This window comes from Idiotropiscis lumnitzeri, chromosome 5 (assembly GCF_059441095.1).
Source record: "Idiotropiscis lumnitzeri isolate Australia: NSW breed Sydney's pygmy pipehorse chromosome 5, RoL_Ilum_1.0, whole genome shotgun sequence".
Classification (NCBI taxonomy): Eukaryota; Metazoa; Chordata; class Actinopteri; order Syngnathiformes; family Syngnathidae; genus Idiotropiscis; species Idiotropiscis lumnitzeri.
In genome coordinates, this window is record NC_142395.1 from 21815532 (window position 1) to 21839041 (window position 23510).

At 38.5% G+C, this 23510-nt stretch overlaps 3 protein-coding genes and 2 pseudogenes across 5 annotated transcripts; all 5 read right to left on the reverse strand.

Moving 5' to 3' along the window:
• Positions 1 to 3430: 3430 nt before the first annotated feature.
• On the reverse strand, positions 3431 to 6836 carry LOC148337268 (uncharacterized). The gene is made up of 4 exons (XM_088296081.1): positions 6405 to 6836; positions 5491 to 5736; positions 5110 to 5157; positions 3431 to 4784 (listed from the first exon to the last, which is right to left on the reverse strand). Exons 1-4 carry the CDS (start codon positions 6517 to 6519, stop codon positions 3580 to 3582), a joined length of 1614 nt encoding a protein of 537 aa, XP_088152207.1. The 5' UTR covers positions 6520 to 6836; the 3' UTR covers positions 3431 to 3579.
• Positions 6837 to 8645: 1809 nt separating this feature from the next.
• LOC148337269 (uncharacterized) lies at positions 8646 to 11076 on the reverse strand. The gene is made up of 2 exons (XM_088296091.1): positions 10664 to 11076; positions 8646 to 9771 (listed from the first exon to the last, which is right to left on the reverse strand). The coding sequence occupies exons 1-2, from the start codon at positions 10794 to 10796 to the stop codon at positions 8780 to 8782; spliced, it is 1125 nt and encodes a 374-aa protein (XP_088152217.1). The 5' UTR covers positions 10797 to 11076; the 3' UTR covers positions 8646 to 8779.
• A 513-nt stretch (positions 11077 to 11589) lies between these two features.
• On the reverse strand, positions 11590 to 14417 carry LOC148337270 (uncharacterized; annotated as a pseudogene). The gene is made up of 2 exons (XR_015843177.1): positions 14083 to 14417; positions 11590 to 13364 (listed from the first exon to the last, which is right to left on the reverse strand). The product of XR_015843177.1 is annotated as an uncharacterized LOC148337270 (transcript).
• Positions 14418 to 14728: 311 nt separating this feature from the next.
• Positions 14729 to 18134, reverse strand: LOC148337271 (uncharacterized). Its single transcript, XM_088296086.1, has 2 exons — positions 17345 to 18134; positions 14729 to 17028 (listed from the first exon to the last, which is right to left on the reverse strand). The coding sequence occupies exons 1-2, from the start codon at positions 17466 to 17468 to the stop codon at positions 15728 to 15730; spliced, it is 1425 nt and encodes a 474-aa protein (XP_088152212.1). The 5' UTR covers positions 17469 to 18134; the 3' UTR covers positions 14729 to 15727.
• Positions 18135 to 19652: 1518 nt separating this feature from the next.
• On the reverse strand, positions 19653 to 22353 carry LOC148337272 (uncharacterized; annotated as a pseudogene). The gene is made up of 2 exons (XR_015843178.1): positions 22001 to 22353; positions 19653 to 21141 (listed from the first exon to the last, which is right to left on the reverse strand). The product of XR_015843178.1 is annotated as an uncharacterized LOC148337272 (transcript).
• Between the last annotated feature and the right edge of the window lie 1157 nt (positions 22354 to 23510).

Below are 23510 nucleotides of genomic sequence, written 5' to 3' on the forward strand. Positions count from 1 at the left end.
TCCATTTTGTTCACTCAAAACTTGGCATATGAAATAGTCCATGTGACGTTTCTATTATACTGTATTATATAATGCATCCATCCATTATTATATTATATTATATTATATTATATTATATTATATTATATTATATTATATTATATTATATTATATTATATTATATTATATTATATTATATTATATTATATTATATTATATTATATTATATTATTATATATTATATCATAACATATCATATCATATCATATCATATTATATTATATTATATTATATTATATTATATTATATTATATTATATTATATTATATTATATTATATTATATTATATTATATTATATTATATTATATTATATTATTGTAATTTATTGTAATTTATTGTATTGTATTGTATTGTATACAGTGCAGGGGTTGTGGGTTTGAATCCAGCCCCGGCCCTGACAGCACCTGTACAAATTAAACAACATTAAAATTCAAAGGCATAGAAGGCCTTAGTGCTCATCAAAAATGAGAGATTTTATTTTTATTAAGTAACTGCATGTAGCATGCCGCACACTGTTTATGGCGCATTCTCTGCTGTGACAGCAATGACTGTACTTTAGGTTTCTCTGTGTTCAATGTGCATGATGTAAACGTTGGTGAATAACATTTGTGGGCAACATCATTCTGATCAGCCATGACATCAAGCTATATGAGGTGATGGTCGTTTCTCTCGCAATCCTATGGTTAATCTGTGACAGCTATGCACTCCATACCCACACCAGCAAATTTTCAACTCACCTGCAGCAAAGATGAACTCCAGCTACAGCGAGCCTAGCTGTGGAGTAACACCAAGCCTGCTGTGGTCATACCGTCTGAGCTTCGGCTGAGGAAAAGGGGCAAACGTCCGTCATCATGTCCAACGTTCCGTCACTCCTTAACAAGAGGGATCTTCTACATGCAAAGTGCCGAATTGAATGGTAATTCAGAGACATCTATATGACTGCTCTTACCAAAATTGCTTGAGGAGTCGGTTCCCGACTTCGAAGTGAGCCTGGACAATTTCACTATCATGAGATCCAATCGGATGGGGCATAGGATTTCCCTAACATCCACAATAATTAAGTGCATGGAGAAACTGCTGCCGACCATCATTGTTCCATTTGTCACCCCACATCTAGACCCCCTACAATTTGACTACAAGGTGAAGAGGGGAAACAAGGAAGCTGTGGTCTGCCTGCTGCACCTCCTCCTTCAGCATCGAGACTCCCCAGGTAATTTGTATATGAACTCGGATCCAGAAACTATAGTACCTCCCCCGACCCATATGATCCATCTGAACCTAACTTCCTCAGAGACAGACTGAAAACAGTAGGAGTGGGCTCAATCACATCCATTGTACTGGCCATCAACACTGGGGTGCCACAGGGATGTGTGTTGAGTCCTTTCCTGTACATTTTCTACACCAGGCATGCCCATTCAAATGATCAGCTCACAAGCAAGTGCTTAAAAGGCCTGATAACGATCCTGCTCATTTGAATCAGGTTTGTTGGAGTATGTAGAGATATAAAAGACCCAGGACAGCGGCCCTCTGGGACCGGGTTTGGACACCCCTGCTCTCCACCAATGACTATTTCAAATCTCATCCACATCATATCTGAAATACTCCGACAAAGCCATCCCCACACTGCTCTCAGACACCCTGGACTATCACAACACAGTTACTTGCCCATTTCACCAAGCGGTGTGCAGGCAACTATTTCCAAATCAATGTCAATAAAACAAAGGTATTGCAGTAGAAACAACACCTCCGCTACCCTCCCCCACGGCACCATCATAAACATGCAAACAGCTAGAAAAGTGGACACATTTAAATATTTGGGAAAAACGAATAACCTTTGATCAGCACAACACAGACATTAAAAAATAGATCAGCCATCCGTCTAGGACTCTAGGAGAAAAGCATCCCCATTGCAACTACAGCAACCCTGAATAGCAATCCTTGCTGACCTGCCTGCCAGCTACTTCCTTGTCTTTGTCACATGTAGTTTACTGCGTATTTTGTCGTCTGTGATGAGCAATGGTGGCCTCTCTATCATTTATATAGACAGTGAAGACAAATGTCGCTACAAACAATCTAACCACTGATCTCGAACATCATGTAATAATTTTGCCGACCGCAAGAGGGAGCCCGCATACCACTAATGGCATCACAAGTCAGTCTTTTCTTTTCTCTGCAGTGCATTTGGCAACAACAGACACTTCTCAACTTTGAAGTTATATGTTGCAGATATCTGTTTTTCCGATATGTGTAACTACATTCTTCCTGTTCAACTTTGAAGCCTAGTGAAAAACAATGTCGCAAGTTTGTAGTTGCAGCTTTAACGGCTCTGCCTAGTCAAAAAGAACATTTCAGAGTACAAAATAATAAATGGGCAAATCTATTTTTGCCATTCATAATGTGGGTTTTGTCATTATGGATATCAAAATTTCAGCTGCAGCCATCTATTTGCAGAGTGAATTACAGATATCTAGATTTAAGTTACAGAAATTTGCTATGTAATTACAGAACTGTATCTACGATGACATACATTTCACGTTATCTACGATAGCATTAGTTTTCACTGTTCAGCCGATGATACACAATTATTTGTTTATGCCGCTGGAAATAGAAAAAATGTGGAGAGGCGTGTCTAGCTGAGATTAAAAAATCAATGTCTTTAATTATTTTGCTTCCTAACTCTGATAAAAACAGAGGTGCATGCTCGTCATCTCCACCTATTTAAGGACACCACGCGGAGTCTTGATAAATGTACTATTACCCAAAGTAACTCAACAAAAAAGCTCAGTGTTATATTTGACTCTTTTTTTCCAATTGCACATTACGATTATTAGCAGAACTACATTTTTTTCACCTCTGCAACACGCTGCCCGTCCCATCCCAGTAAGCATCCGATGTCTATTCGACATCAAGATGAGCTTAATAATAAATTGAAAAAAAATCTTTTGGCAATTAAGGCATCTTTATTTTTAAAGCACATTTAATACACAGGGTAAATCAATGTGCTTCACACAACCACAGCACAACGCCTAAAAGTATTTACAAACAAAACACTTAAAGACATCTACAGGCAAATTTATATAGTGTATATATATATATATACCCTTGAGACAAATTTTTACGCTCAGATTGTTCACTAAGGCGGTAATTCTTGATGTATGTTTGTGTTTTTAATTAAAATAATTGAAAAATATATTTTAAAATTCTCTAACATGAAACTCACAAGCATCTTCGCATAGGCCGCAAACTTTATTGGTGGCCTGTTGATTTAAAGTAATTTCAATATTGCTGCTATGAATGGTTTGGAATAATGCCGATTGTTTTCTGTTGCAAAGGTTGGTCAGAAGAGACCATTGCAAGAGGTGGTTTAAAGGTTGCATGCAGGCACATTTCTTAAGCATTTGTAGTATTGCCTCCAAGTCCATCCAGATGATCTTGTTCCGATAGGAAAGGAAAAGTCCTTGGCAAAAAACAAGAATCCCAAGAGCGCCGATGATCATTGAATCTTTTACTACAAACTGAGCAATCCTGAAGACGTTTCTTCAGTGTGTTTTCTCGTGTTCTATCAAATGTTCCTCTTGAATGAATCTTTTATCGCAAACTAAGCAGGCAAAAGGTTTCTCTCCGGAGTGTATTCTTCTGTGCGCTTTTAAATGTCCGCTATGTCTGAATCTTGCACCACAAACTGAGCAGGGAAAGGGTTTTTCCCCAGTGTGTGTTCTTGTGTGTGATTTTAAGTGTCCGTTTGTAGAAAACACTTTATCACATACCGAACAGGAAAAAGGTTTTTCTCCGGTGTGTGTTCTTGAGTGTGTTTTTAAGTGACCTTGTGTAGAAAAGCCTTTGCCACATACTGAGCAGGAAAAAGGTTTTTCCCCAGTGTGTGTTCTCGTGTGTGTTTTTAAGTGACCGTTTGTAGAAAACACTTTATCACATACAGAACAGGCAAAAGGTTTTTCTCCAGTGTGTGTTCTTAAGTGTGTTTTTAAGACAACCTTTGTAGAAAACCCTTTACCGCATACTGAACATGAAAAACGTTTTTCTCCAGTGTGTGTACTCGTGTGCATGGTTAAACTTGTCTTTACAGAAAATGTTCGACCACAAACTGAGCAGGCAAAAGGTTTTTCCCCTGTATGTGTTCTTGTGTGTTTTTTTAATTCAACTTTTGTAGAAAAACATTTACCACATACAGAGCAGGCAAAAGGTTTTTCCCCAGTGTGTGTTCTTGAGTGCCTGGTTAAATCTTCATTTCGATAAAAAGTTTTGCCACAAACTGAACAGACAAAAGGTTTCTCACCAGTGTGTGTTCTGATGTGTGTTGTTAAATGTGCCTTCAGAGAGAATCTTTTCCCACAATCTGAGCAGGTAAAAGGTTTTTCCCCGGAGTGTGTTCTTGTATGTCTTTTCAAGGATGACTTATTGACAAATGTTTTGTCACACTGACAACATTTCACTCGTCTATTGCCAGTATGACATGTCATATCACCTTTTGAGTGTTTATCATAGTGGTCGTCAGTGTCAGAAGAGTGTGACGTCATGTCGTCACCATCTGAAAGTGGTGGCATGAGACCATCTGTTTGTGATCCTCCACAGTGTTCGCCATCACCTTCACTTTTCACAATGACGTCAGTCAATGGAGACTTGGTGGTGTCATCATCCCGCTCATCTTCTTTTGAACGTGGGGTCTCTTTAATTTGTGGATACTCTGGCGCCTGCTGCTCAGGACCAAGATTTGCTTCATTGAGGTCTGCAGGATACAAGAAAATAAGTTAAGCTTTTCTCATTCGCATCTCATGTTGTGACTTTGATTTTCCGTATTATTGTTCCAAAAACGTTTTGGTTATAGAAAATAAACCATCATAATTTCAGTCACTGCAAAGAACGGAATTAATTACCGGTAACTGCAAATTGAGTTTAATGCTTTCACTATCTTTGAGTGTCTCTGTTTTTGGATTCTTTATTCAGGATAACGTACAAAAAATATCTTTAAATCAGTCATTCATGGAAGGAAGATTTGGAGAGTTTTGAATTCAATTAGTAAACGTTTCTGGTGGTTAACATCGAATGTTTACCATTCCGAAGGGAGTCCTCACTCCCAGTCTTGCTCATCACCTCACCATCTGAAGGGACAAGTTCAGAAAGTAACATGCAACTGGCCACAATTATTTTCTCATCCTCCACTTTCACTACATTAATAGGAAGCAATATTGAAATATGTATTTTCTTTTAAGCCGCAACAACGGATATATTTGAGTGAGCATATTGGTTTGTAGAATCAGTCTAAAACAACAGTTGTCTTGCATCCCTATTAATTTCTACAACATATTTTACCACAAACTGAGCAGTCAAAGCGTTTCACCCCGGTGTGTGTTTTTTCAAGGTAGACTTGTTGAAAAATGTTTTGTCACACTGAAAACAATTCACTCGTCTATTGCCAGTGTACGTCATATCACCTTTAAAGTGTTCATCATCGTTGTCATCAGTGTCTGAAGAGTTTGAAGTTATGTCATCCTCATTTGAAAGTGGCAGAATGAGGCCGTCTGTTTGTGACCCTCCACAGTGGTCTCCATCACATTCTTCACTCTTCACACAGATACCAGTAAATGGAAACTTGATGATTTCATCCACCTGCTCTTCTTTAATATGTGGGGCCTCCGTCTCATCCTCCTCTTTAATTTGGACGGACTCTGGCTCCTTGTCTGCAGGACACAAAGAGACAAACATACAGGTTGTTAAAGTCAAGCTTTGCTCAGTCGAGTTTCATCTGGTGACTTTGATGTTGCATATTATTGTTTCTAAAATGTTTTGGCAATGTTTAGGGTAATAGAACTGAATTAATTGATTAAATCAACAAACAGTTGTCTTGACTCAACCGTTGCAAATTACCATGACCTGGATGACAGACGATCTACACAATAGGGCTGAATGATTTACTGTTTTTTGAATCCTGGACATCCATGCCTGGCTGCTTCCTGAGACTTAAAAAAACTTTAGCGTAACCCTAGCCTACACTTTGTGAAGTGTGGCTTCTTCATCACCATGGAGGGGATTATTACTGAATTGTGAGTGATACCAAATTGTGTTTAGCTGCACTAGCAACCAGATGAATCTTACTGCGAGCTAGCTGGTGCAGCATAGATAGCATCGGTGACGCTAGCACATTAACATGCGTGTGATCAACCAACCAGTCAGTTTCTGCGGTGAATTTATCGGAAAAATGAAACATCTATTAAGCTCAATTTGGCTATTCAGTGCATTGTAATAAAATTGGAAACTGCAATGGAAAAAAAAAAGTATTTCAAGCCTTGTGTTTTAAGTTACATGTTTAAGTAGTTAGCAAACGATTCAGAGTAAGATGTAAACAAACCAGCTCTGTGTAAGACAAATCGAGGTTCAAACTCGCAAAGGTGACGTTGAGGTTTGATGTCATCTTCACTCCCACAAAGTTCCTTCTTGTACTCGGCTGTTTTTCTTGTACACATTTTTACGCGATAATCATAACACTTTACACTCACTTGATCCCTTCATAGGGACGTGTTACAAATAAAACCAGTCTCTTTGTGAGCAGCAAGCAAGCTAAGTTAAGTTAGCAAGAGAAGCATCAATGCGCATCCAGACGAGTTTATCTGGACACAAAGATCCAATTGATTTTGTTGTGATCCGATAAAATAGTGATGCAGACACTGTGTCGATGCATTAGTCCGGTCAGCAGTAATTCATAAAGAATCATTTAGTGATGCGCGAGTCAGAGCCACAATCTGGCCTGGCTCGGGAGCCAAAACAACCTGCATTGCGCATGCGCATCAGGTCGACCATATTTAATCTACGGCTACTACAATAGGACAAATTTTGTGCCTATGCCATGCGCATGAATGGGAACACAAATTACAACATAAAATTAAACACCTCAGAGAGTGAAAGGAAGTCATGGGGAAAAAAAATGCTCCTTTTAAAAAAGATATCTCAATCACCGAAGCTAACCCCAAAAAGGAATTGCTCACTTTTATATGGAAAATGGGAAAAGTTGCTACTTTAACCAAGGGACGTTCACTCAAAAGAGACCCGTGCCAAAATGAGTGAGATTTCGTGGTTATATCGTGTGAAAAAATTACGTCATCCATTTTATACATTATGTTGTCACGGTGGAAATTCCTTCCTTTGCATTCGTTTTCAACCATTGAGAATTTAGGTCCTCTAAAGCAGCACTTCTCAACTGTTGTCAGCCTGGGACACACATTTTCCTATTGTCACTATGTCACGAACCAATTTTATGTATAGTAAGTCAACAACAAAAATGTATTGTTGCCTTTTATAATATGTATATCATTATTTTAAACACAAAATAATGCATTAGTGACCTCATAATTACAGTGAATACTACTCTATATTTTTTTAAATAATGAATTCATGACCGTCTTTTGGGTCCCAACCCACCAGATGAGAATCACTGCTCTAAAAATTGGATAAAAGTGGGTAGCTTGCGGACTTTACCTGCAAAATATGATCTTAAAAATAAAATTCAAGACATATCTGTAGGCAAGGCAGCTTTATTTATAGAGTACATTTCATTCACAAGATGAATCAATGTGCTTCACACAACGAAAGCACAACACCTAAAATCATTCACAAACGAAACACTTCAAGACTTTTCAAAGCAAAGCAGAAAGATAATGATCTCTAAAATGATGAAAAGAACCTACTGTATACGAAATGGATTTTAAAAAGAATTTGTTTCTAAATATTTCACAGATCCTCCCCATGCGTCTAAGCGTTTCTACAAACAATGCACACACACTCACACCAAAAAAAGTGAAAGATACTAATTGTTTTCTGAAGAAACCCTAAAAATGTTTTCATTGATTTTAGTATTCCCCATTATGGAACAAATCACACAAAGAAAGACATAATTTCATATCTGTTTGTATAGAACTCCGTTTTTCCTTTTGTTTTGAACAGATATAGCTTGCCTTCCTTGAAGATCCACTTGTGACAAAAAAAGGGGGGGTGCTGGAGCCTATTACAGCTATCTTCTGGCAGTAGGCGGGGAACACCCTGAACTGGTTGCCAGCCAATCGCAAGGCACACATAGAACAACCATCCGCGCTCACACTCATATCGAAGAGCAATTTAGAGTGTCCAATCAACCTGCCATGCATGTTTTTGGAATGTGGGAGAAAACCGGACTACCCGGAGGAAACCCACGCAGGCACGGGGAGAACATGTAAACTCCACACAGCAAGGCCGGAGCCGGAACCCACAACCTCAGCACTGTGTGGCCATTGTACTAACCACTCGCCCTAATGTATTACATTTTTTGTTAAATGGAAAATACACAATAATTGATAAAATGATCGAAAACCACTCATTGGCAGTTTTGAAAATGAAGTTTAACAATATTTTAGGACCATGAGAACTTCCAAGAATATGAAGGGCAATCAAAATTTGGATCAATGTCCTCTGTTATGTATTTATACAATACAATTTTCAGTCATTATCACTGACTGTACATGTCACCTGCATGGCATTTTTGACTAACGAAACCTAAAAAGGAGTTTGTGATTGAGTTTGCATTGTATGTACAAAACCGATCTGCTAAAACAGCCCATTTTATAGTACGGTTAGAGCAGGCAATGGAAACATGGATCGTTTTTCTCACAAGTTTGAAACTGAACATTTTCTCCTCGCAAGTGTGTTCTTGTGTGCCTTGCTAAATCTGGATTTGTAGTATGTAAATGTTTTAGCTCAAACTGAGCAGGCAAAAGGTTTTTCCCCAGTGTGTTTTCTTGTGTGGCTTGTTAAATGTCTCTTCCTGGAGAAACCTTTACCACAAATTGAGCAAACAAAAGGTTTCTCACCAGTGTGTATTCTTGCGTGTGTTGTAAGATTTTGCTTTCCTGAAAATGTTTGACCACAAACTGAGCATGAAAAAGGTCTCTCGCCAGTGTGTGTTCTTGTGTGCCTTGTTAGATTTTGCTTTACAGGAAATGTTTGACCACAAACTGAGCAGGCAAACGGTTTTTCTCCAGTGTGTGTTCTTATGTGGCTTGTTAAATCTTTATTTCTATAAAATGTTTTACCACAAACTGAGCAGACAAAGCGTTTATCCCCAGTGTGTGTTGTTGTGTGTTTTTTTAATTCACTTTTTACATAAAACCGTTTACCACATACTGAGCAGGAAAAAGGTTTTTCCCCAGTGTGTGTTCTTGTATGAGCAGTTAAAGTCCATCTTTGAGTAAATTTTTTGCCGCAAGCTAAGCAGCTAAAAGGTTTTTCTCCCGTGTGGGTTCTTGTGTGTCTTTTTAAGCTATCATTTAGAGAAAATCTTTTTAAACAAACTGAGCAGGCAAAAGGCTTTTCCCCAGTGTGTGTGATTGTATGTTTTTTCAAGTTTGACTTGCTGAAAAAAGTTTTGTCACACTGGGAACATTTCACACGTTGATTGCCAGTGTGACGTGTCACATCCCCTCTTGAGTGTTCATCATCATCATCATCGTCAGTGTCAGAGGAATGTGACGTCATGCTATCACCATCTGAAAGTGGCGGTATGAGGCCATCTGTTTGTGATCCTTCGCAGTGGTCTCCATCATCATCTTCAATTTTCACAGAGACATCAGTCAATGGAAACTTAGTGATAGCATCCCCCTGCTCTTCTTCTTTAATGTGTGGGGTTGCTGGCTTTTTCTCCTCTTTACTTTGTGGGGACTCGGGCTCCTGCTGCTCAGGATGGATATATTCTTCATTGATGTCCGCAGGACACATAAAGACAAACACGTTATTTAATTCAAGCTTTGCTCAGCAAAGTTTCATGTTGAGACTTTGACATTGCCTATGATTATTTCTAAAATGTTTTAGCAATATTTGGCAATGAGTAACGCAATAGAACTGAAGAAGTCAATTGAAATAAAGGTGAAATGTCTTTAGCAAACAATAGTCCAGTTGGCTTCACTCAGACCTTTACAAATTGTCATGACCTGGATGACCAACAAAATACACTGAGACATAAAAGATTAGGCATGTACAAAAAAAATTTTCAAGCTGATACTGAAAACCTTCTATGGATAATGAATAATTTTTTTATTATTATCATTTTGAGTTATCTGTAGTTTGTGCACACCTGGAGGAACTAAATGCAGAAACATTTGTGTAACCAAGTATGACATCAACTATAAAAGAAATGGTGCCCTTGAGGCGATATGTGTACATTATTTTCAGCAGTTATAGTTTGTTTTTTACATGGAAGCCTATCCTACTTTGTGATGAAGATTTCAGACAGAAATAGGCAGCAAAATGCATAATGCATTAATCATAGGAGGGCACAGCCACGTAACCAATCGTAGGACGACGTAGGATGTGTCACACTATACAATACTATACAAGACAACTTTATTATTTGTGTAGCGCATTTTACTTTGGGGCAAGATAAACAGAAATTTATGTCACACGACACGGCTCACGATGCATCAAGACAACTCAAAATCGGCATTATGCCGACGTCAAAATACACGAATGTAGCCCAATTTAATGTCATACACGAATGTAACCTAAAACGCTAACAACGATTCCAAAACATATAAATACAATAACTTTTTAAGCAGTTGGTAAACAAGTGCGAGTAAGTGAACAAACCTGCTCTGTGTAATTGTAAGACAACTGGCGGTTCCAACTTGCAAAGAGCGTCCAGTGGGTGACTTTCACGCTCGTTGTCCTCTTTTGTTGCACAAAGTTCCTCCTTGTGTTCCACAGTATTTCTTTCACACATTTTCACGCGAATCACACAGCACTTTACAATCGCTGGATTTCTTCCTTGCGATGTGTAGCTGATAAACTCGTCTCCTTCTTAGCTTGTAAGCTAAGCTAAGTTAGCCGGAGTAGCTACAACGTGCACCCAGACAAGTTCATCCGGACACGAGTATACCATTAATGGTGTTCTAGACCAGATAAGAGTGGATGGAAATGCCGTGTCGAGTCTCGGGTAGGTTTAGTACTAATCCAGGAGGAATGTTTAGTGAAGCGCGTGTCCAAGCATGGTCGGCGTCAAAACAATCGATAGTACGCATGCGCAAATGACGTATGCGATAGAGAGCGTACGAGCTACGGCAATGCACTAGGACAAAAAATGTACATAGTGCCTTACGCCACTACTCAATGCGCATGCATTGGGAAATAATGTACCATGTACCGAGTGGCAAATTGTTATATTTTTCCTGGTTATGTCGTTTTCTTTAACACCCTTTTACACCATCATTGTGTCTCTTACGTATATTAAAGTTGTTGGTTCTTTTATCGCAGACAAGTATTGTTTATGTTGTTATTTGCCTGTCATTTTTTCTCAATTTCGCATGGCGTGTGACTCATCCATATCAGATGATGCACTCACTGTTATGCAAACGTCCAGGATCACTCTAGAGAAGTAACAAAGTCACTGTTAAAAAAAAAACAATACCTTGCTGAATTATTTATTCATTCTTATTGAATTACCTTCAGTAAAAAATGTGAATAAAGAATTGAACAGGTAAACAAAGCCAACCAAAAAGGCATAGGGTGAAGCCGCATCTTATCAAGCTTACACCTTTTTAGAAGACAATTGAAATAAAAAAAACATAAGTTAAAATCATCAGTGCGAACACGGTTTTTATCACCTCAAAAAGTGAAATTAACTTGGGAAAATAATACAATAAACCAACGTCTTACCAAAAAAATGTCATGAGTGAAGCGAATAAACATAAAAACATGAATGAGCATTACCACACAAAATCAGTCCAGACAATATTTAATAGGAAAGGGCAAAAATGAGAATTCTAATAGGCCCGATGATCACTCAATCTTTTACTACAAACTTAAGCAATTGAAATTTACTTCAGTGTTTTCTTGTACTTTATCAAATGCTCCGCTTGATGAATCTTTTCTCACAAATTACCTAAGCAGGCAAAAGTTTTTTCTCCAGAGTGTGTGTTTCGTGTGTGCTTTGTTAAATAGTCCTTTCTAGCAAAGGTTTTACCACAAACAGAACAGGCAAAAGGTTTTTCTCGAGAATGTGTTATTTTGTGCGCTTTTAAATTTACCATATGTCTGAATCTTGTATCGCAAATTGAGCAGGCAAAGGTCTTTTCCCCAGTGTGTGTCCTTGTATGTTTCCTCAAGGCACCTTTTGTAGATAACCCTTTATTGCATACTGAGCAGGAATAAGGTTTTTCTCCAGTGTGTGTTACAGAGTGCCTTGTTAAATCTTTTTTATTCGAAAATGTTTTACCACAAATTGAGCAAACAAAAGGTTTCTCACCAGTGTGTGTTCTTGAGTGCAACGTTAAATATGTCTTTACAGAAAATGCTCGACCGCAAACTGAGCAGACAAAAGGTTTTTCCCCAGTGTGTGTTCGCATGTGCGTTGTTAAACTTGTCTTTAGAGAAAATGTTTGACCACAAACTGAACAGGCAAAAGGTTTTTCCCCAGTGTGTGTGGTTGCGTGCCGTGTTAAATCGGTATTTCTATAAAATGTTTTACCACAAACTGGGCAGACAAAGCGCTTCTCCCCGGTGTGTCTTCTTGTGTGCTTTTTTAATTGACGTTTTACGGAAAACTGTTTAGCACAAACTGAGCATGCAAAAGGTTTTTCCCCAGTGTGTATTCTTGCGTGATTTTTTAATTCACCTTTTATAGGAAACCGTTTACCACAAACTGAGCAGAGAAAAGGTTTCTCACCAGTGTGTGTTCTTGTGTGCAATGTTAAAGTTGTTTTTAAAGAAAACGTTTTCCCACAAATTGAGCAGGAAAAAGGTTTCTCACCAGTGTGTGTTCTTGAGTGCATTGTTAAATTTGTCTTTACAGAAAATGTTTTATCACACACTGAGCACGCAAAAGGTTTTTCCCCAGTGTGTGTTCTTGTATGTCTCGTTAAATGTCCTTTCCAGGAGTATCGTTTACCACAAACTGAGCAGGCAAAAGGTTTTTCTCCAGTGTGTGATCTTGTGTGTACTTTCAAGGATGACTTGTTGATAAATGTTTTGTCACAATGAGAACATTTCACTCGTCTGTTGCCAGTCACAGCACCTTTAGAGTGTTCATCATGATCATCATCATCATAGTCACAAGAGTGTGACGTGATATCAGAGTCGGAAAGGGGAGCTAAGAGTCTGTCTGATTGGAATCCTCCACAGTGTTCTCCATCTCCTTCTTCGCTCTTCACCCAAACTCCATTCAATGGAGACTTGGTGATAGCGTCCTCCTGCTCTTCTTCTTTAATGTATGAGGTCTTTCGCTTTTCCCTCTCTTTAATTTGTGGAGAATCTGGCCTCTGATGCTCAGGATGGATATATCCTTCACTGAAGTCTGCAAGACATAAAAAGACAAAGGCACAGGTTGACAAAGTCAAGCTTTGCTCAGTCAAGTCTCACGTTGTGACCATAATGTTGTGTATTATTGTTTCTAACAAGTCTGACCTTTCATACAAGTCCACCCTGTCTGCATTTGTGATGAAGATATCAGACAGAAATATCCCAGGCAGTAAAATACAGACAAAGGGTGTCATTGGCCTATTATTGCTGTGTTTGTGGCTGCATTGTTTGATGCTGAACTTAATCTATTTGTCATACACCGTCTTGGGCCGCTATAGGAAAGACGTTGAGTTGAGTTGGATGATTATTTTCTGCTAAAGAAAGCAAAATATGTTGAGTTAACGTTTATACATTCGAGTCAATTGGGCCAGCGCAGTAATGTCGCGGATCGACACGAATTTTCCTACACATGATACATATAAATTAGTCGGCTAATGTAGCTATAAGACTGAGTAAAAGAGTGCAAGAACTCACGAATGTCGAACATCCGGCCAACTTTTACCCGCATCCAGGAAGTAATGTAATTGATACCTTGCCAATGTTTACTGTCTCGTGTGAGCGTGTTGCGCAGGTTTAGTTATCTTTTCTTTAGAGGTAGTCGAGTTTGTGGAGTCGCCAATTTTTACATATTCCTTGTAATCTTTCATATGAATTGTTGTGGTGGAACAGATTCGAACAAACTCTGTGAAAGACAATTTTAGGTTCCAACTTACAGAGGTGTCGTTGTGGCTTGATATCCTCTTTTGCTGCACCAAGCGCTTCCTTGTACTCTGCTATCTTTCTAGCACACATTTTCACAACGCTTAAAACTCACTCGAGCTCTTCTTAGCGATGTGTTGCTAACAAAACTTGTCGCTTTGTTCGCTGCGAGAAGGCTAAGATAATTTAGCCAGAGAAGCTTCAACGTGCACCTAGACGAGTTTATCCGGACACGAAGATTTAATTAATTCTGTTTTAGGCCAAGTGTCGGGGCTTTAGTCCGTTCAGTAGTAATTCGATAGAAATTATTAAGTGACGTGCAAGTCAAAGACACGATCTGAGGCGCTACACTATCTGCAATGCGCATGCGCAACAGGTCGGGCATCTTTTGTTCTTATTCTATGGCAACTAAACGAGGACGAAATACGTTTAGGTGCCTGCATAATACGTATGCGTAAAAAAATCGCAACGTGAAATGTATTTTAGATTGACGGACGAGCGGACAGACAGACGGATAAATATTGACATGTTTGGAAGAATTAACTAAGGACTTTGAAAACGAGGCTGGCTTTAACAGGAGATCAATGATATAAAATATGAGCTTAATAATAAAATGAAAGACGTACCTTTAGGAAAGGCGGCTTTATTTAAAAAGCGCATTTCATACACAAAGACAATCAACGTGCTTCACGCAATCAAAAGCACACCAATTGATAAATGGTAGCTCACAAAAAAAGAGCATTCATAGACAACATTCAAACACATTTCAGACAAAAAAATAATGAAACATTTAAAAGCAAAAAAAACAAGAAACATATCGAACTACGAAATTACGAAAATAAGGTACAGTGAAAAGGCTCTTAAAAAGAATAATTTTAGACTCATTCACAGATTCTACCCAAAGTCTACAATAATGTAAGCAATTGTGAGTAGATATACTAATCGTTGTTTTTGTGAAGTTTGCCTAAAAATGTAATGCGTTGATTTTACAATTGCCCATTCTTTAAAAAAAATATATATAAAGAAGTATAGGATTTTATTTCTGTTCGCTTCTATGGAACCCCAGTTTTTCCTTTTGCTTTGAACATATATTGCTGTCCTCCATTGCCTTTTCACTTGGGCCAAAAAAAATAAAAGATTTATAAAAAGTTGTTGGTTAAAGGGCAAATACATACACAAATGTTGATAAAATGATTTAAAACCACTCATTTGTGAAAGTGAAGTCAAACAATAGATTAAGACCCTGAGACACACCACGATTGCAAAAGGCATTCAAACCTTGGATCTATGTTCACTTATGTATTCATGGAATACAATATTCAGCCAATGCCACTGATTGTAAATATGTTAACTGTATGGTGTTTGTGTAGTGACGTTTTGTTTTCTGATTAAATATTAATGGAAACAATTCTCCCTCGCGCATGCTTTCATAAAATCTTGTGTTTACAGCTGTTTTTTTTCTGTATGGATATTTGAGGCAATTTTTTATGTTCAGATTGAATCATTACAAACACCTGAGCAACCTTCAGTGTGTTTTCTCATGTTTTACCAAATGATCCTCTTGAATGAATCTTTTATCACAAACTAAGCTGGCAAAAGGTTTATGCCCGGAGTGTGTTCTTGTGTGTGTTTTTTAAATAGTCCTTTCTTGCGAAGGTTTTAACCACAAACTGAACAAGCAAAGGGTTTTTCCCCAGAATGTGCTCTTGTGTGTCTTGTTAAATCTTCCTTTGTAAGAAATGTTTTACCACAAACTGAGCAGGCAAATGTTTTTTCTCCAGAGTGTGTTCGCATGTGCCTCCTTAAATATTCTTTTGTGGAGAATGTTTTATCACAAACAGAACAGGAAAAAGTTTTTTCTTCAGAGTGTGCTCTCGTATGCCTTGTTAAATATTCTTTTCTAGTATAAGATTTACCACAAACTGAGCAAGCAAAAGGATTTTCACCGGTGTGCATTCTTGTGTGTATTATTAAAAGCCTCTTTTGAGTGAATCTTTTTCCACAAACTGAGCAATGAAAAGGTTTTTCTCCAGTATGTGTTCTTCTGTGTGCTTTTAACGTTGACATATGTCTGAATTTTGTCCCACAAACTGAGCAAGCAAAAGGTTTTTCCTCTGTGTGTGTTCTATTGTGCTTTTTTAAGTCACCTTTTGTCGTAAACCCTTTATCACATATTGAACAGGCAAAAGGTTTTTCTCCTCTATGAGTTCTTGTGTGCCTTGTTAAATCTTTATTTGTATAAAATGTTTTACCACAAAATGAACACGCATAAGGTTTTTCTCCAGTGTGTGTTCTTGAGTGCATTGTTAAATCTTTATTTGTGTTAAAAGATTTATCACATAGTGAAGAGCCAAGAGGTTTTTCTCCAATGTGTGTTCTTGCATGCCTTGTTAAATTTGTATTTGTATAAAATGTTTTACCAAAAGTTGAGCAAACAAAATGTTTCTCACCAGTGTGTGTTCTTGTGTGCATTGTTAAACTTGTTTGGACATAAAATGCTCGACCACAAACAGAGCAGGCAAAAGGTTTTTCCCCAGTGTGTGTTCTTGAGTGGCTTGTTAAATTTGCATTCCTAGAAAATGTTTTACCACATACTGAGCAGACAAAGCGTTTCTCCCCAGTGTGCGTTTTTGTGTGTCCTTTCAATTTTGAGCTGTTCACAAATATTTTGGCACACTGAGAAAGATTCACTCGTCTATATTCAGTGCGCCATGTCTTATCACCTTCATCATCATCGTCGTCGTCAGTGTCAGAAGACCGTGACGTGAAGTCATCTCCATCTGAAAGTGGCGGCATGAGGCCGTCCGATTGGAATCCTCCGCAGTGTTCTCCATCAGCTTCTTCACTCTTTATACTGACACTTGTCAATGGAAATTTGGTGATTTTGTCCTCCTGCTCTTCTTCTTTAATGTGAGGAGAGACCGACTCCTGCTGTTCATCACAAAGATCTTCTTTGAGGTCTGCAGAAACCAAGAAAACAAACACACGTGTTGCTAAAGTCAAGAATTGCTTAGTCTTGTGACTTAGACTTTGTGTATATTGTATCCAATGTTCCCCTAATATTCCATACATCTGAGCATCCACACAAAGTCGCTAACTGTTCCTTGGACAACGGGGAGTAATATCAGACTTGCACACGGTGGCCAAACCTGTATCACCCCTGTCCAAAACCTGAGATCAAAACATGTTACATGTTTGGTGTGTTACAGCAGGAATAGATCAAAGAGAATAAGATCAAATGGTGAATTCTGACTGGTAAAACAGTTAAGAACAAACCTGCTCTGTGAAAGACAACTCGAGGTTCCAACTTGCAAAGCGGGTCCAGTAGTTGTTGTCGCTCGTTGTCCTCTTTAGTTGCACTAAGTTCCTCCTTGTACTCCTCTACCTTTCTTGTAAACATTTTACTCGATAATCACAACATTTTACACTCACTTAATCTCTTCTTGGCGATGTGTTGCAAACAGACGCACTTCTTTGTTAGCGGCTAGCAAGGTCAGTTAGCCAGAGAAGCTTTAATGTGCACCCAGACGAGTTTATCCGGACACCTAGATTTCATTTATGACGTTTAAGTCCAGTAAAACAATTATGCGCGTACGATGTGTTTGTCCGTTCAGAAGCAATTCGAGAAGAATGATTTCGCGAAACGCGTGTCCAAGTCGCGATCTGGGGTGCCTACACGAACTGCAGTACGCATGCGCAACAGGTCGGCCATCTTTGATACAATAGTATGGCGACCGGAAAGGACAAAATACCAATGACGCCGCAGCCTGCACAATGCTAATGCATTAGAAAGGGGTAATGTCATATTAAAGAATCAAAGACAAATTTAAGGTATCAGGATTTCATTTGGACACAATATCACCTGTAAACATGACAACAACCGGGGTGTAGGAATTCCACTGTGGGTATTCTTTCCTTGACGAGGCCAAAGGGCCTCTCCCCCAGAGGCCTCGTCTTGGAATTCTTTACAAATGCTTTACGTGAGAACAGGTACTGTGATGTACAGTGATTATTATTTTAATTAGATGAATCTTATCAATTAGATTGAGCTAATCACAGTGTTCATTTGAGAAAATATTGATTCGCTAATGATTAACTCTGGGTGACCATTTAGTCATTACAATTATACACACAAATTGTTACCTTAAAAAAACGACCTTAATGTATGTTATTGTTTGTTTACTTTGTATTTCTTTAGGAGAAATTATTTTATCAATAACTAATATTACAACATAAATCGTTGGTTCGTTTATACACGAAAAATATACATACATGAAAAAAATATACACAGTATGTAAAAAAATGAAACTTTGTACACCCAGGTTTAATACTTAACAGAAATTCAGTAGGCGGGGTACACCCTAAACTGCTTGTCAGCCAATCGCAGGCCACACAAAGACGAACATCCATCAGCGCTCACAAACAAACATAAGGGAAATTTTAGGGTGTCCAATCAACCTACCATGCATGTTTTTGAAATACTGGAGGAAACCGGAGTATCCGGAGAAAACCCACCCAGGCACAGGAACAACATGCAAACTCCACACAGGAAGGCCGGAGTCGGCTGCATTTGTCGGTCACATGGCGCAACTTCCGGCGTGCTTCGACCCCACGCTGGTGTCCAAATCATGCAGCCTTGAAATCTACCGTTGAAGTCTGGCCTTCATTTCCATGGAGACGGGTCGTGAGCGAGGGCTGCTTCGAAGCATACTTTCGTAGCCTACATTGCTCCACCCTTTTTCTACGCTGACTCATTTTCGAATGCCAATAGGTCACTTGCATGCATCTCAGAGCAAGGCATTCTGGAAGTTTTTTTTTTCCACAGCACCAATCTAGGGAGGTTAACCACCATTTCTGGTAGAAAAGGATTTGCAAACCATTGTTTTCGGTCTTACAGATTATCCCAACTTCATAAATATTGGGGAAGTCGGATGATTATTTTATTTTATTTATTTCAGGTAATGGCATTTTACAATAAAATACAGAGAAACATACATACATAGCTTATTTTATATTATATCCTCCAAACAAAATGGTAGGAAAGCTCATGTCGGAAAAGGAGCAGGACGAACAAAGTCTTTTGGAATCCAACCCATCTTTCTTTCTCTTCAACGGTCATATGCAAGTTAAGAATTCATTTATGATGAAAAAAAAATAGAAGAAATATGTGCTTAAGGAGAGGTACCGAGTGAGCAGTGCAGTCGCAAATTGTTAGATTAGGCCTCTAAGGACTTGCAAAACCGATACAATTATTTGTTGCACAAAATCTGTTCGGGCCATACATATTTATTAGGGACGATTACATGTTATTCAGAGCAACGATTTTCAACTGCTCTTATCACTAGCACACTTGTGTATTTTAACTTGATCCTTGCGAGAGAATCTTTTGTCACATACACTGCAATTAAATGCTTTATCTCCAGTGTGTGTTTTTGTGTGTCTTGTTAAATCTGAGTTCCGAGTGAATTTTTTACCACAAATTGAGCAAGGAAAAGGTTTTTCCCCAGTGTGTGTTCTTCTATGTGCTATTAAATGACTCCTCTGTCTGAATTGTGTGTCACAAACTGAGCAAGAAAAGGGTTTCTCTCCAGTGTGTGTTCTGGTGTGTGCTGTGAAATGTCCCTTATCAGTGAATCTTTTACTACAAACAAAGCAGACAAAAGGATATTCTCCGGTGTGTGTCCTTGTGTGCATTGCTAAGCTTTTCTTTACAGTGAACTTCTTACCACAAACTGAGCAGGCAAAAGGTTTTTCTCCAGAGTGTGTTTTTGAATGCTTTCTTAAGTTGCCTTTTGCAGAGAATGTTTTACCACAAACTGAGCAGGCAAAAGGTTTTTCTCTAGAATGTGTTCTTGAGTGCCTTGTCAAATCTTCCTTTGTCGAAAATTTTTTACCACAAACTGAGCAGGCGAAAGCTTTTTCTCCCGAGTGTGTTCTTGTATGCCTTGTTAATCTATCCTTTCGAGAGAATGATTTACCACAAACAAAACAAGCAAAAGGTTTTTCTCCAGAGTGTGTTGTCGTGTGCCTTGTTAAATCTTCCTTTCTGGTAAAGGTTTTACAACAAACTGAACAAGCAAAAGGATTTTCTCCAGTGTGAATTGTTCTGTGTGCTATTAAAAGTCTCTTTTGAGAGAAACTTTTTTCACATCCCGAGCAAGCAAAAGGATTTTCTCCCGTGTGCATTCTTGTGTGTACTATTAAAAGTCTCTTTTGGGTGAATCTTTTTTCACAAATTGAGCATGGAAAAGGTTTTTCCCCAGTGTGTGTTCTTCTGTGTGCTTTTAAATGTCCTTTCTGTCTGAATCTTGTTCCGCAAACTGAGCAGGGAAAGGGTTTCTCCCCAGTATGTGTTCTTGTGTGTATTTTCAATTCTCCTTTTATAGAAAACCCTTTACCACACACCGAACAGGCAAAAGGTTTTTCTTCAGTATGTGTTCTTATGTGTGTTGTTAAATGCCCTTTATCAATGAATCTTTTGCCACAAGCTAAGCAGACAAAAGGTCTCTCGCCAGTATGTGTTCTCGTGTGGAGTGTTAAACTTGTTTTTACAGAAAATGCTTTACCACAATCTGAGCAGACATAAGGTTTTTCCCCAGTGTGTGTTCTTGTGTGAATTTTTAAATGTCCCTTATGAGCGAATCTTTTACCACAAACTGAGCAGGCAAAGGGTTTTTCTCCAGAGTGTGTTCTTGCATGTATTTTTAAGGATGACTTGCTGACAAAGGTTTTGTCACACTGAGAACATTTCACTCGATTGTTGTCAGCGTGACGTGGCATATCACCATTAGACTGTTCATCACCATCATCATCATCATTCTCATCGTCAGAAGAGTGTGATGTCATGTCGTCACCTTCTGAAAGTGGAGCCAAGAGACCGTCAGATTGTGATCCTCCAAAGTGCTCTCCATCACCTCCTTCACTCTTCACACTGACACCAGTCAATGGAAACTTGGTGATTTCACCCTCCTGCTCTTCATCTTTAATGTGAGGAGGCTCTGGCTCCTCCTCCTCTTTTATTTGGGGGGACTCTGGCTCCTGCAGCTCATGACCAAGATCTTCTTCACTGAAGTCTGCACAACAAAAGAAACATTGCTTCAGTCAAGCTTTGCTCAGTCAAGTTTCATGCTGTGGCTTTGCCATTGTGTATTATTGTGTCTGAACTTTTTGCCAATGTTTAAGATCATACTTTGAGTAAGATGAGCTGAAAGAGTCTATTGGAATAAAGGTGAAATGTCCATGTTTTCTATGTTTCAGCTGACTGGAAGAAAAGTGCCCAGCTCTGCTTGATTGTAATGAAGAGTGCTGACACTTATTATGCCAAGAGCCTGGAGTCATAGAATGACTGTGTGTGAATGGGTGAAGAATGTTCGCTAGATCTTTGTCTGGTGACAGCAAGGGTATGTTGGTTTTGGTTGACACACTACGTCGATCTCTTTAATGGTGTACAACGTAGCCCATTAAATCGCTTGTGTCCGGATAAACGCGTCTTGGTGTACGACGAAGGCTCTCAAGTGCAGCAGACATTAAGTCTAAAGTGTGGTTATTATCATGTGAAAATGTGTGCAAGAGCGAGTTAAGAACATTTGTATTGCTGAAAAATTGACAGATTACTGCTGAACAGCAATACGAATTAAAACTTGAATGGGTATGCAAACGGGCAAGCATCGCGTCTGTCTCGGATTTACAATCAGACGTTGATTTTACGACGCGCTCCACGCAAAGAAGAAGTAGTACCTGATATAAAGCAATCGGAGCATATCATTGTATGTTTTGATGGTGTAAAGATCACGTCGATTTGATTGCCAACGTATCGTTAGTAAATGTAAAGTAAAGCGATAATAATGAGAGAACGTACTTATGAAATCAAGCGAGAATGAATGAACAAAACCTGTGTAAAAAAAACTAACACAACTCGAGGTTCCAACTTACAATGATGACGTTGAGGCTTGATGTCCTCTTCTGTTTCACAAAATTCTTCATTGGACTCTTCGGTCTTTTGTGCACACATTTTCACACGACAATAACAACACTTTACAGTCACTTGTCTTCTCTGCGGTATGTTGCAAACAGACGTGTCTCTTTGTTAGCTGCGAACAGGCTAAGCTAAGTTAGCCAGAGAAGCTTCAACGGGCATCCAGACGAGTTTATATGGACACAAAAATTGCATTTATTACAGTTTAGTCCAGTTCAGTAGTTACGGACGTAATGTGTCGAGATTTTATTCTGGTCAGGATTAATTCGAGAAGAATTATTTTGTGAACCGCGTGTCCAAGCCACGGTGTACAGTGGATACATAATATGTAGTACGCATGCGCAAAAAGTCGGCCCTGTTCGTGGTCATGCTATGGCTACCACGCTAGGACAAAATACCTATTGATAGCCTGGAAAATGTGTGATGCAGCAAATTGTCAAAAAGGCTTCTGAAAATATGACAAACAAGCGGACAGACAGCATTGTAATCTAAAGAATCAGTCTGGTCTTTCTTTTTTTATTCACTTTATTTACAGCTCAGCACACAATGCTACAGTATAAAGTCAACATGATGCCAGAACTCTTCATGGTGCCTTCTTTATTCCTTTTTCTAAGTGAGGTAGCTCTTTTGGTGGTGCCTCCCAGTGTTCAGACTGAGACAGCACAGTTGAATCAAACGATGCCTTTAGAACAAGATGAAAAATGTGTGTTGCTCAACATTAGAAAAAAATTGTATTCCATTTAATTTTTACCACTTTACAATATTACTTGAAAATGCGTTGTACAATCACATATTTTGATTGAGAATGGGACTTTTTCTGGCCACTGAATAATTGGATTTAATAAGATTTTTGTATTCATCCCTTTCATTGCTTAATCTACACAATATATGTATTTTATGAAAAAAATGGGTAAACAAACTTCCAACTAATTTCATGCATTTTTAAGTGAAAACGCCATAATCAAGCAACAAAGGGGACCAAATTGATTAAGACTAGATAATTGGGTTCCATTTTTTAAAAATTCATTCCATAGAAACTCTTCTGTTATCAGGACTATTTTCTGCAAAATATTGTAATCGGTCAAGCCTGAAGAGTAAGTATTAATTATCTGATCCAAACCCGATAAAAAAAAATCTATTTCAGGAGGGCTGCCTAGTGAACAGTACAGTAGGAAAATCATTTGCCGCACAAAAAATTATTCACGGTAGATGCAAAAGTCAATTGCTTTCACCTCTGTTAGTCGAATGAGGCCGCAATTAGACTATAATCCCATTGTTTTCAACACATTCTTGTTCAAAGGGAACATGTGCACTTGTAGACAAATCACTTTGCCAACATCTTTTCATTCTTTTTTCAATCATTCAGAAATTCGGAGTGAAGGAGTCACTGATGCCGAAGACAGCCTTTGTCTCTTCATCTTATTTTGCAGCTTCAGTGTTCACTGCTCCCCACTAAAACACTTATCT